General features: G+C 38.6%; 1 protein-coding gene across 1 annotated transcript; it reads right to left on the bottom strand.

Annotated features, from left to right (window-relative positions):
- Positions 1–3,599: 3,599 nt before the first annotated feature.
- On the bottom strand, positions 3,600–4,866 carry LOC114455591 (G-protein coupled receptor 183). Its single transcript, XM_028436925.1, has 3 exons — positions 4,518–4,866; positions 3,832–4,346; positions 3,600–3,761 (listed from the first exon to the last, which is right to left on the bottom strand). The coding sequence occupies exons 1-3, from the start codon at positions 4,864–4,866 to the stop codon at positions 3,600–3,602; spliced, it is 1,026 nt and encodes a 341-aa protein (XP_028292726.1).
- Between the last annotated feature and the right edge of the window lie 8,176 nt (positions 4,867–13,042).

The following is a 13,042-nucleotide window of genomic DNA, read 5'->3' as shown; positions in this document are numbered from 1 at the left end:
CACTAGCCTGCATTACAACATTAGGAGAGAATTCCAAGTATGATACAGAGATTCTAAGACCTTTACACATATATATGAATGTTTTTAGCAGAAGTTGTTTAAGATGGCTGTAGACATAGTTCCTCTCTGTGTGTTTGGCTTCAAGAAAGGTGTAACATTTGGTAATAGTCTGATGGCTGTTGTAACACGTGCTAATGGTAGGATTGCAACAGCACAGGATGCACAACTTCTGTATAGGTCTCATTTTTAGAAAAAATAGAGAAAATACTCTCTTTTTAAAATGTGTCTTATATATATATATATATATATATATATATATATATATATATATATATATATGCACTTTTATACTGATGAACATTTTTTTATTATTATTTTTACTATATACCTTATGTTGTCTTTATGATGATTGTATCTGTTTGGCTTGAATCTTTGAAGTGTCGCTGAATGTTGTTGGGAGGGGGCATGTGCAATTTCATTATACTTGTGCAATGACAATACAGGATTCCATTCTATTCTATTTTTTTGTTTTGAAAAAAAAATGGAGATCCAGAAAAATAGTTTACATTTTTTAAATCTAGCAATCTAAACCTAATATCTATCAAACCCAAACATATGGAAAAACACACAACTACATTTATAAGGAAAATAAACGATAAAACACTGAATGCTTTTAAAAACAATCTTGCAATACTTTTTAACCTTACGTGCACAACCCTAAATGATACCTTTGTTCCTTTTGCTTTTTGTTTTTCCTTTTGTTTTTGTTTTTTTATCTTGGTGTGTAATCATTTTTAGATTGCACTCAAATGCACTTCCTCTGTGTAATGCACTTCCTTTGTAAAATGTCAGAATTAATGTTACTGTAAATGTATTTTCTGAATTTTGTATTTTCTATGTGCATATGAAAAGCTCTTCTAGGGACGGACATTGCAAATTAGCTTTTGCTATAAATGTTGTAGTGTGGAACATGTTGATTGTTCACACTTGTTCTTATCAAATAAATGAATAAATAAACCATAAACACTAATACATTATACTCTAGCTCTCCAGTTTCTTTTTATATATTTTATTTTGTAAAGGCCACAAACAGTAATAAATTTACATATATGCTTCTCAGTTTTTGTTTTTTTGTTTTTGTTTTGTGGATATAAGTTGTGTAAATACAGCACTATAATATGAAGAAAGAGGGGTAGGATTTTGCACAAGTTCTTTGAACTTCCACCTACTCCTTTTGAGTGGCAACTTTGAATTATTGACCCTAACCCACCAAGGATCTCACAGTGTGTGAATTATTTATATTGGATTATACACACACCAAGCTTTTTGTTACAATAATGTCCGCATATATTTCCACTGAAGTGACAGTTTTCAGGTAGACACTGCAGCCTTGTGGTAGGTGTAGAGTACTGCAGCTCTTGTTCTTTAGATTTGGCGGATAGAAAGTCTTTTACCCCACACAATGTCGGAGATTGATGCTGTAACTTTTGGTGTTCACGGGATGGCAGCAGAGTATTTGATACTTTTATTAATTCAATATCATGTTATATCTGTAATGAAAACTTGTGTTAAGCTAAACATTTCTACTTCCAAGGTTTTGGCTCAAAACTGTTCAAGAGCAGATGCCTTTGAATTTTATCAATTGAGTTTTTTCCTTGAATTTATTGGAATTGTTTGTATGTGGTTGATTTTGACATCAAAAGAGAAAAATAGTTCTATTTATGAATTATATTAGAAAATAACATTTAACTTTGACTTTTGAGTGCATTCAATTTTACAGAATCAAATTCACCTACTGCTAATGTTTTTAGATTCATGGATAAAGCCCTCAGTATCTAGGAATAGCTTGTTCTTGGAGAAGTTGCAACTTTATTTAGGCCTAAAAACATGAAAACAAATTCCCCATCCACACTGAATCCCACACGCAAATTGCCTTATGTCATTTAATTGTGTGTTTGCTTTTTTCACTTGTTTAATGTTGTTAAATTGTGCTTATAACTCGAGTGGGAAATAATGATATGACTGAGTGTTGAATAGAAATGTCACCAGGGTGACAGTCTATGTAGTTTACAGAGTTAGACAAGTTATTAGTGATACATACAAATGCACTGTATTGACTGATCTTATTCTTTTTTTCTGAGGGTAGGAGCAATAGCACAATTTTGTTTTTTAGGTTTTTTTTTAAATTACTCTTGTGCAAAATCACAAAGAGACAACTTTACTAATTCTAAGAAATCCAGTTCATGTTATAAACTTTTTTCTATTAGACTTTTTCCGAACACATGTGCTCGTTTTCTGTGTAAAATTATTGCAAAGCATTTCTGAAAACACAGGAAATGCAAAAATGCAACTCTGCACTATAAACAGTTTGCACCTGAGCTAATCTGAACCACACACACACACACACACACACACACACACACACACACACACACACACACACACACACACACACACACACACACAAGCTTTGGAACCCAGCAGGAAGAGGCCTGTGAGTGGGAGCAGGAACGATGGGTGAGGAAGTGGAGATTTTATCTATGCACCCACACCCACACCCACACCCACGCACACACACACACACAGACATGTACACAAACCCACACACATGGTCTGATGTGGGTGCGAAGAAAAGAAGGGTGGAGTGTTTTTATTTTGGCGTGCCAAAATAAACCTTTAACAAACGCGAGTCTATGGGGAAGTTGATGTAAAACGAATGATAAACTTTTTTATTTTTGCCACATGACTTGATCACATGATGCATGGTTTCATCAAAAAAAGGAAGTAAGTTTGTTTTTGGTTTGCTACACTAGTACAATGCCCATTGGAAGTATGTATTCATATAGTGGAAGCTTAAGTCAAGCTGTCAGTTATGGGCCAATGAGTATGTGATTGAAGGTTGGATGTACAAAGAGGTGTACATACTCTGTCGTGTTTTAAATGGGTCTATTTGCGGGTGCAAAGTAAAATAGCATGTGCAATTTCCCTGATTTAATTCTATGGGACATGTGCATGATAAATTGATAAAGTTTGCACCAATGTTCGCTGGACTTAAGAAAATGGATAATAAATGTTATTCCCTGTCCTTAGACCCTCCTTCAGCAAGGAAAAACTCAGTGTGCATGCAGTATATACATCCAAGGTGCGCATTAGGTTATTAACATGTGGTGAAAATATCAACATTTATAATGGTGTGTTCGTGGAGAAATGTACATGTTTTCATGTTTCATGTTGTTTGTTGCAAAAATTCAAAACAGAAACTTAAACGAGATGTGTTTCTCTGAACTTTAATTAAGATAACTTATCACATACAGAGTTTTATTTACAGCACAAATATGGAAAAGTTCAATCATTTAATCACAATAAAGCAACAACAGCTGAAACGTAAAGGTCCTCAAAAAAAAACCCAAAAAGCTTAGAAACTATTTCTTATGTGCAGTTAAAAGATTAATACATAAAACAAGTTATAAACAGGTATGAAAGATAAAGTTAAACTATCCCTTGTGACAGTTTTTACATAACTCAAAATCTTTTTTACTTAATTGTTGGTGCTGTGACTGTCACATGTAGATGATTGTGTCAGAGGATCAGCTGTGTTTTCAGGTGTTGGTGCTACTTTGTTCAGCTGTCGTTTTGGCTGCACCAAACATATTAAGGTAGTCCTTGAACAAGTTCATCACTTGCTTTTTATAGGTCTTAATGGCAAAGAAGTAGATGACAGGATCCAAGCAGCAGTTGAAGTTCATTAGTGAAACTGTAATCTAAAACAAAACAAAAAAAAGATCATTAAAGTTAGATTTAACAAATGTTAACCAATCCTGAATAGATTACCTGTAGAGACACCTTAAAAGCCCTAAGCTCCTCACAGGTTGGCTGGAATTGTATTCTTCTGAACATAAACTGCATGATGTTGACATGGTAAGGACCGAAGCACATGATGAAGGTGAGGAGGATGAGGAGGATGACAGTGTTGGCCCGATGATTTCTTCCTAATCGTACAGTTACAGAGTTTTCTGTGACCACAGCTCGCAGTTTCAGATTGATTTTAGCGTAGCACGCCACAATGATAGCTAGCGGACAGCAGAAGGAGATGGCGCAGCCCATGAGCAGGAGGTATGGAATGTTAGGAGAGCCCTCAAAGTTGAAGTACTCCATGCAGGTTCTCTTTTCCTGGTGCTCGTGCAGCATGCTGTGGAACAACAGAGGAGCAATCTGCAGAGATACTAGAGCCCAGACCAGGCAGCAGATCCTTCTAACAACCTTCACACTCCGCAGACACTGGAGCTGATGGGGATTCACCATTGCAAGGTATCTGTCCAAGCTGATGCAGGTCATGAATCCAATACCTGGTGGGATTACAATTGAAATTTTAGCACAGTTTAGCACCTTAGGCAATGACTTCAGAGGTGGTAACGTGAACAACTTGAACACAATAAATACCGGGAAATAGAACATGTAGTACCATGAAAAAAATGTTTCATCATTAATTTTAATAAAAAGATTGATAAAGCTGCTACCTGCGTAAGTATTTGCAAAAAAGAGAAGTGTCGTCACTTTGCAGAGAAGGTCACCAAACGGCCAGTCGAAGTGACGTATGTAGTAGGTGATCCTGCCAGGCAGCGCCAGTGTGAACAGACTATCAGATAATGCAAGGTTGACCAAATAGATGGAGGTGGAGTTGAACTTCTGCTTCCTTTGGCAGAGAACGTAGAGAACCAAAGAGTTTCCGAATGCACTGATGAGGAAGACCAAAGAGTAGAAAATAGGAAAGATGACCACTGCAGCTTTTTGGTAAACAAACACATCACAGCTGCTCTGGTTTGGAGAGTTTTCAGACAAGTCGTGAGTAATATTTTCCACAGCCATCTCACCTTACCCTGAAAACAGTGCAGAAAACAAGATGTAGGGTTCTTAATGAGTTCAAAAGCTATTTAGGATTTAGATCATCTAAAAATGACATTACTTACAGTCACACACTGTTAATGGTACCAAGTCTGATGCTTGTAGCCGTGAATCAAGCTGTGAGGCAGGATATGGCTTTCAAAGACTGAGCGAGGTGTATAGATCCCACCTCAGCTTCCTGACATCATTGCCCTGATTTGTCACACTCCAGCAGCGATAGTAAGACAATGTGGTGCAAGTTGCACAAAAGGTTTTACATTCAAAGGATGACGTTTCAGCTAGCATAGGCACATATGTGGATGGGTATAGAAGTACTAAGGAAATACCTTGGCCTCTTTAAAAAAAAGCCTTTTTTCTAGGATTTAAAAAAAAAAATTAAGTCTTTCTTTAACTCATTGGCTTCCAGCCATTTTCACAACATATACTGTACCCCCTTCACTGCCAGCCATTTTAGAGCATTTTGACTGATATTTTAAGACTCAGAACATTTTTTACTATGATTATGTAAAATCTGAAACCAGATTCTGAAAGAATGGACTCTCTACTTTCATCATTAAAAAAATTATTATACCATCTTGTTTCCTCAAGCAGAACATTGTCATTGAGGCTAATGTTTTTAGCTTTAGTGACACTTCAAACATCTGAACATTGGTTTCCTTCTATCAAACAAATCAACACTGAGACCAGGCTTTTGATCCAAAGATTCAAAGTGTTTGTTGTCATTTGCACAGTAAAAAACATGTTTCGTTTCACAATGAAATGCAGCGTCGTGAAACGCTCCGAGTCTCACCGCTTGTTCACCGGTCGATGAACAATCAACACACTCCTAATAGTTCACCTAGATCCACGCATGCTCTGCTTTAAATCCACCATCTTTGCCTCGTTTTTTTTTGCTAATCTCTCAACCCAAAGTGCGGTGCTGCCATCTACAGGGCAGGAGTTGGTCACTACACCACAGTGGAAGTGAGCCATAAAATTGACTTACATATTTGTCAATGGCAGTGAACGTTCGGATTTGAAATTACATATATGTACGTCAATGGCGGTGAGTGAGTTAAAAGCAACTACAGATTACATTCAAAATCAATGTAAATGACGCAATCTCAAGGAACCTCCCTTCAAGTGACTCGACTTGCGCGATTCCGGCAACTAGGCCCTGTGCGAACCTAGTCGCTCAAAGTTGAAAAATTTGAACTTTTTAAGCTACTTCAAGCGACAACTCTCCTGGTCGTCACTGTCTGTAGAGCCGAGGCAGCAGCTACTCCCTCCTGCTACAGAGAAGGCTGTACACTTCCTCAACTTACCCAGGCAAAATTAAAGCGGTCAACTTCTTGAATAAGCCTATAATCGAGGTGAACTCATCCTTTAGGAACCTCGTAAGTTGATCAGTTAAACCGTAAAAAAGCAGTGCTGTCTATGTCTATATACAGTAAGTGCTGTAAACGTACAGCCGGAGAAGAAGTGATCGGCCCTCTCTTTCCCCTGTCACCGGCTCCGCAGACACACACACAAACACACACACACACACACACACACACACACACACACACACACTGTTCCCTGGTCATTACGTCACTGGCGCGATGAAGTGAGGGAGTGACCAAAAAGCACCACTATGTTCATGTGACTCATCACGGGTGATTGAAGTGACTGCAGTCGCTTCAGTCGCGTTTGGTGTAATGCACCTTAAGAATTGCCTGAGACCAAAATGCACCGAGACAGATCAAGACAAGTCCAGACCGAGCCAAGACCAATACCACCAAAAAATGTCAAATAAAATCCATGATTAAGGTTGAACAGTTAATGGCATTCTGTATTTCATTTCTTTTAAATGCATTTGACAAAGACAAAGAGTCTGCAACTCTTTCAAAGCACAACAGGCAACAATCTTACATCTACGCAAATTTGTTCGACCAAATTCTTGCAAAAAATGAATCCTCATATGTTTTTGAAAGCTACTGATGAGACCAGAATTATTTTAAATAAGATGTTTATTTGTCAGGTGAATGAGGCCTAAGTGTTCAGAGGTATTTCTGACTAGAAATAAGATGGACTGATGTCAGAGTTTTTGCAGGTGTCTGACACATAAGGAACTGGAGAAGATTTCCAAAAAGGCAGAACAGTGAGCTAACGCTAAATGTTAAAGTGAAATTACAACATTAACTAATGAATCAAGAACAATTCCAAGTACTGCTACTTATAATGACTGGTCTCGACTAGTCTTGATGGAAAACCCAGAATCCAGCTTGTACAAGATCAAGACAAGGCTGAGTAAAATGCCCTCAAGTTCAAGACCTTCAAAATGTTGTCCCAAGACAAAGACCGTTCTCAAGTACTACAACACAAATAAAAAACATCACTTGTTAACTGCTGCTGGTAGTTTGTCATCCCAATCTATTATCTTCTTTTTTCAGCATGAGTTCTGGCAAAGAATGGACAGAAATTAGGTTACGATGCAAAATTGTAACTCAAAAATACTAGGGTTTTGTTGCTTTTTTGATACTATGTATATTTTAGAGAAACCCTTTGTATGTGATCACTATGCTCTTCTCTACTAGTGCATTGTGTGCTGTCCGTCTGCTAAAAGGTTTGATGGTGCGATATAGTGTGCGAATTTAATTTTTTTTTTTTAAACCAATGAGGTTTTATAAGTTTCTACTTGGAATCAGCTGAAGAAATGCAGAGGTGCTGAAGCAAATATAGAAGGAAGCTCTAGAAACCCAACTGTCACAATCTTCTGATGTGTAGATGAAGTTGTGTGTAGAGTGATGATATGTGCTGGTTCGTTTCGCCCACCAAAACCACCAGATGGTTAAACACATGTTTCACAACCAATTTGGCATTTCTAAAAGTATGCTGAGCAACCACAAACAAGGCTCTGATTGTAAAAGCATACACACACAGAAATTGGGAGGTTTCAGTGACACACATTAAGTCACACACAAAGTGGTTGAAAAAAACTGGAACAAGTGCATGGTTAATGGTTTTTAGGCCGGGTTACCGGACTCACATTGTTCTTTTTCTTGTTCTTCTTGTTCTTCTTCTTGTGTACACTAGTTCAAATCAATACTCCTCTGTTATTTGTGAACGGATTGGGCTGAAATTTGGTAGGTATATTCTATGGATGTGTACGCAACAACACCGATTTTTGATTTGGAGCCTAAGGGGGCCCCAAGGCCCACCCCCCCAAAAAAAGATTAAAGTTGATTTGTCATTTATTTGCGAGTCAAATATTACGACGGTTGGTGGTACCAAATCATTGGCACATACCAATTCATAAATGGTATCAAAGTAATCAATGTAGATTACGATTATGCCTCGCACAATTTGATTAGGGGCCCAGGGGGCCCGTGGGCCCACACCCCTTTTTAGGCAATTTCTATTAAAGTCGTTTTGTCTTTTATTTGTGAGTCAAATATTGCAACAGTTGGTGGTACCGAATCATTGACACATACCAATATATGAATGGGGCCCATTACTATATGCCACGGGGGACCCATTTCTCAAATGACTACTATTCCGTTAATGCTCGTTGAATCGGGCTGTAATTTCACATGGACATTCTATGAGTTGATGTCAAGAGCCTCTTGGAGAACTTTTTGAAAGGGGGGGGACGAGGGCCCATCCCCTTTTCCGGTAATTTCTAAATTTATGAAGCATAGTCGTGTGATATATTGTTTCAAAGGCAATTCAACATAGATTACAATTTTTACGTTGCGCATTTTCATTTGTTTTACTTGGTGGAACCGAATCATTTCACTGATTTCTCGAGAACGTGGTATGTGCTATTCGGCGCGGAGACGTTCGTACGGCCCGGCCGTAGTTCATCAGAAGTTGTTTCCTACGATTTACTAAGTTGCATGAAGATTGGGAAATAGTAGGAGAGGCCAACATGATTTCCTTTTTTTATGGAACAAATTCCAAACTCATGTATTTCAATTGGGAGTTATTTTATTTTCCAAAGATTTATTTTTTTCTGGACATCAGTCAATATGATACTGCAGAAAGAGACTTGATTTTCCCTGTGGAAGGTGTTGTATCATGGGGCCTTGTGGACCTGTGTTGGTCCTGGTGTGGGCTTCTCTGCAGTGCGGTTGCTCCCTGTTAAGGCGTGGCGGGCCGCTCGGGCCCGGCGTGTGGCGGGGGTTTCCCCCTGGACTGCTGGGGGGTGTGGCTGGTGCCCCGTTGTACCTGGGGAGCGGGGGATGCAGCGGGTTGGTCTCTGGTTGTGCTGCTCGGCGCATCCCTGGGGCCCGCAGTACCTCATGCCGTCTGCGCCATTTACCCTCTCCGGTCGCCCACTGTATGGACGGGCCGGACTCACACTAGACAGAAACTCCTACATGGACCGGGTCTCAAACATTGTCAGACAGGTGTGCAACGGTGCACTTGGGACCCCATTACATAAAGTTTTCACACTCGGACATCTCGCTTGTCCCATCAATAATAATAATAATACATTTTATTTATTAGTGCTTTTCAAAAACTCAAAGACACTTTACAGTTGTTAAAACAACTACACAAGTAAAAAAAAAACTAACAACAATAACGGTAAATACATAACAATCATAAGTTAAAAGCTTGTAGAATGAGTGTGGAAGCAGAGAAGGTCTGTTGCATGGAAGCAGGTCTGTCGCTTTGATACTGCTTCAAACATGGGTTTTACTAAAGTGCTCAGATCAGTGGAAAGCCATGGCCCACCCGAGTCCGACTATGTTCGTCATTCCTGGGGCGAGTCTGAATTGCGCCCGCTGGAGACCCTGGAAGTCGGGACTCGCCGCTCAGAGATCTGTCGCTTTAATACTGCTTCTCCCATCGGTTTTACAAAAGTGCTTGGATATGTGTATCATTCCCAGGTAAAGTCTGAATTCCGTTCACTGGAGACCCAGGTAGTAGGTGATTTTGTGCACCAGGGGTCACCTGTGTGAAAGTGAGGGGACTGCCCTTGCTTCCATATTGCAGCTGAGCTGCTCCCATCGGTTTTTGGAAGTGATCGGTCAAAAGTGGCATCAGCGGAAAATCCCTGTCCCTCCTTGAGTCTGAATATGTGTAATATTATATAATATAAACACTATTGAAACACTAAAGATCTCTAGACTAAAATTATTAACGCTGTTAGGTTGTAAATCTCAACACAGTGAACAAGCTTGTTGATGTTTATATCCCTCTCGACCTATGACCCCCCAGGTCACGCATGCGCAGTTCCAGAGTGTGAAAAGGCTTATTCAGGGTTATGCTTAGGGCAATAGCTTCCAATTGAAATACATCAGTTTAACTAAGGAAATCATGTTGACACGCATAGATTCAGCCCAGTCTCGCAGAATTCGTAAAACTGTCATGAAAATGACATGTATTTTTTTGTGGGTGGCAACACAATTTCCTCATATTTTTCATGCTGCGGGGAACAAATGCTTTTGTGCCGTTTGGTACAAAATATTTGTGTGCTGTGTGACACGAATTTACACCCAAAATCTGTAGTGAGAGTTGGAAGCAGGTTGTGGAGAACCTGGAGGAATGGTTTTCTGTAATGTAGATAGAGGACCAGAAGAAAGGAAGAGTGAAACATAGCTCGGTATTTTCTCAACTATAAATCTCTATTGTTTTTATTCAATATTGAGGCAGCGACTTATGGGCTGCAGCAACATATCTGTAGATTTTTCAGCTGTCAGCCCCATCTAGTGAGTAAAATGTTAATTGCATATCAATGTGAATGTATAATAGCTTCTCACTTAGCTGTGAGTGCACAGGAAACCTGCAAAAGCATATGTACATACAATTTCCCAACATGAATTTGAAAAAAACTGTAGTCACTGTAGTTCTGTTCATGTAAACGGACTTTGGGATTGAGTTTAAAAAAAAAAAAAAAAAAAGCCGAATTTGCAAGTCGGTCACCACTTAAACCGTAACATGGGTAAAATAGAGCTGATGGACTGTTAGAGCTTGAAAAGTTATCAATGGAATGGATTTGATTTACAGTGTATCAAAAATGAGCAGCTCTTATACTGACTTTTATTTTTATTTTTGAAATCAGTTTAGATCTTGTGCAATGCAAACCAACCCATTCAAAGTTGAGTGAGTTCATTCTCGATTTGTTTTTTTTTGTTTTTTTACCCACAATAATTCTGAATTTCATGAAAGGTGACCTACATTCCAGTGCCATGATTCCTGTTGAAATAATCTAAAAAAAATATGTTGGGAGTGAATGGAAGAATAAGGACACAGGGGGTGGAGCTTGCAAAGAAACAGGAGTTAAAGCACTTGGAAAGATTAAGAAGGGAGTACGGGCATGAGTGGATGGAGACAAGTGTGAGGAGTGATCTGAGACAGAAGTATCTCAGCTATAGGTTAAAGGGGAATGTACAGGGCAGAAGTAAGAGCAGCCATGCTTTATGGTTTAGAGCAGTGTTTCTCAAATGTGGGTATGTGATTGCAATACAGGGGGAACTTCAGAGAGAGAGTGGAAAATTAACAAATAAAGTGTCAGCCTTGGTCCCATCCGAGGCGTAAGATGACCGGAAATTATAAAAACTAAATAAATCTATTCAGGAGCCACTAAATCAGGGTTTTTCCAATCTTGGGGTCGGGACCCCATATGGGGTCACCTCGGGTTTAAATGGGGTCTCCTGAAATTTCTAAAAAATTAAAATAGATTTTTTAATCTTTTAATTATTAATTTTTTTAACAACTGTATTTCTATCATTTCACTTTGTGAAATATGAATCTAGTTTAACTAAAATGCAATAAAAAAAAAAAAAAGAAGACGAAGAATCTGAGCTCACACATGATCAAAAACAAATTCTAGAAAAAAATGTCTTGATATCAAAATGGTGTCACGATCTACCAAAGGTTGGGAGCCACTGCACTAAATACTGTTTCTTTCCACTTATTTACAAAATTAGATTCTTTAAAATGTGTGTTATCACTCGTTCATTCCATTATTATGCTCTACAGTTGTTTTTAAATATTTTTTTAAGCAAAATGTTGCAGTCAGACAAAGGGAGTAGATTCAGAAATAAGAGAAACTGGGTACTTGAGCCAAGAAACTTTGAGAACCACTGGTTTAGAGAGATGGCCACTGAGCAGAAGAAAGCAGATTGAATTAAAAGTAGCGTGGCTGAGGATGTTGAGGTTTTTCTCAAAGAGAACAGAAAGGACCAGATTAGGAATGAGTATCATTGATGAGATGGTTTGATCGTGACGGAGGAAAGTTTAGGAAAAAGATCAATGGAAGGAGCTCCAGTATAAGGCAAGGGGAGAAGAAGAGGTTCACGGATGCAGTTAGGGAAGAAATGCATGATACCAGTTGTGTGAGGAAGGAGGACGCAGGAAAAAATCTGCAAGGGCAGCATTGATAGGAACAATAATGTTCCTAAAAGAAGAGAAAAATGTTTATTAACATTTCTATTGTTTTTATTTGCCATTATTCAAACTAAAAGACTTTTTTTATTATGTGAAATTACCGTACGTGCATTTGACGAAACGCTTGTCAACCACCACTTTATGACTACGGCCAAAATTTAAATTACACACAAATTATGTTTAGAATAGGATATTAGGGCATAGCTAAAACATTTTCATTCCAAGTTTATGTTTAAATGTGTAAAAACAAGCATTTTAGTTGTATTAGGACCAGTGGGTTAACTGGACAAACAGGGTATGTGTTCTAAATACATTTCTAGTATCTTTTTTCCCCAGAAACTTCATGAATTACCATGATATACTGTAAGTACTATATGTCTACAAAACTGGAGCATGCTGCACAAACGTGACAATGAACATATACTATATAGTATCTGTGTAATCTACAAAATAATCTAAAATACTTTCCTGGCTACTGTAATTGAAAAGATATGGCTACAGACAAAAGGTCTGCTATTGTCATCAGTCAAATGTGGTTATGATACAGCTCACTTAGGTCACTGTAAAAGCTCGGGCTGCACCATGTCACCTGCAGGTTGGGAGCCTGTTTCACTTCAGGCCGACATTTCACACTCCATTAATTTTTTGTGCAGTGTTAAACATCTCATAGCATCTGAACAGTGCGCAGGAAAAGGAAGGGACAGTCACTCAATGAGCCCGCACCAGGGAGTCCTGAGGGCCATGGTAACTATGCACTCCAAGAACTATATAGGAATCCTCC

The sequence above is a fragment of the Gouania willdenowi genome, chromosome 21 (genome assembly GCF_900634775.1).
Source record: "Gouania willdenowi chromosome 21, fGouWil2.1, whole genome shotgun sequence".
In the NCBI taxonomy this organism is placed as follows: Eukaryota; Metazoa; Chordata; class Actinopteri; order Blenniiformes; family Gobiesocidae; genus Gouania; species Gouania willdenowi.
Note: the sequence above shows the minus strand (reverse complement) of the source record. Positions and strands in the feature narration are given on the sequence as shown.

What these genes read in the sequence shown, in the direction of transcription:
- LOC114455591 (XM_028436925.1), bottom strand. Translation starts at nt 4,866, where the DNA reads ATGGCTGTGGAAAATATTACTCACGACTTGTCTGAAAACTCTCCAAAC. An exon ending in TTTTGCAAATACTTACGCAG is followed by an intron (nt 4,347 to 4,517) that starts GTAGCAGCTTTA and finishes TAATCCCACCAG; the next exon opens with GTATTGGATTCATGACCTGC. An exon ending in CTTTTAAGGTGTCTCTACAG is followed by an intron (nt 3,762 to 3,831) that starts GTAATCTATTCA and finishes GTTTTGTTTTAG; the next exon opens with ATTACAGTTTCACTAATGAA.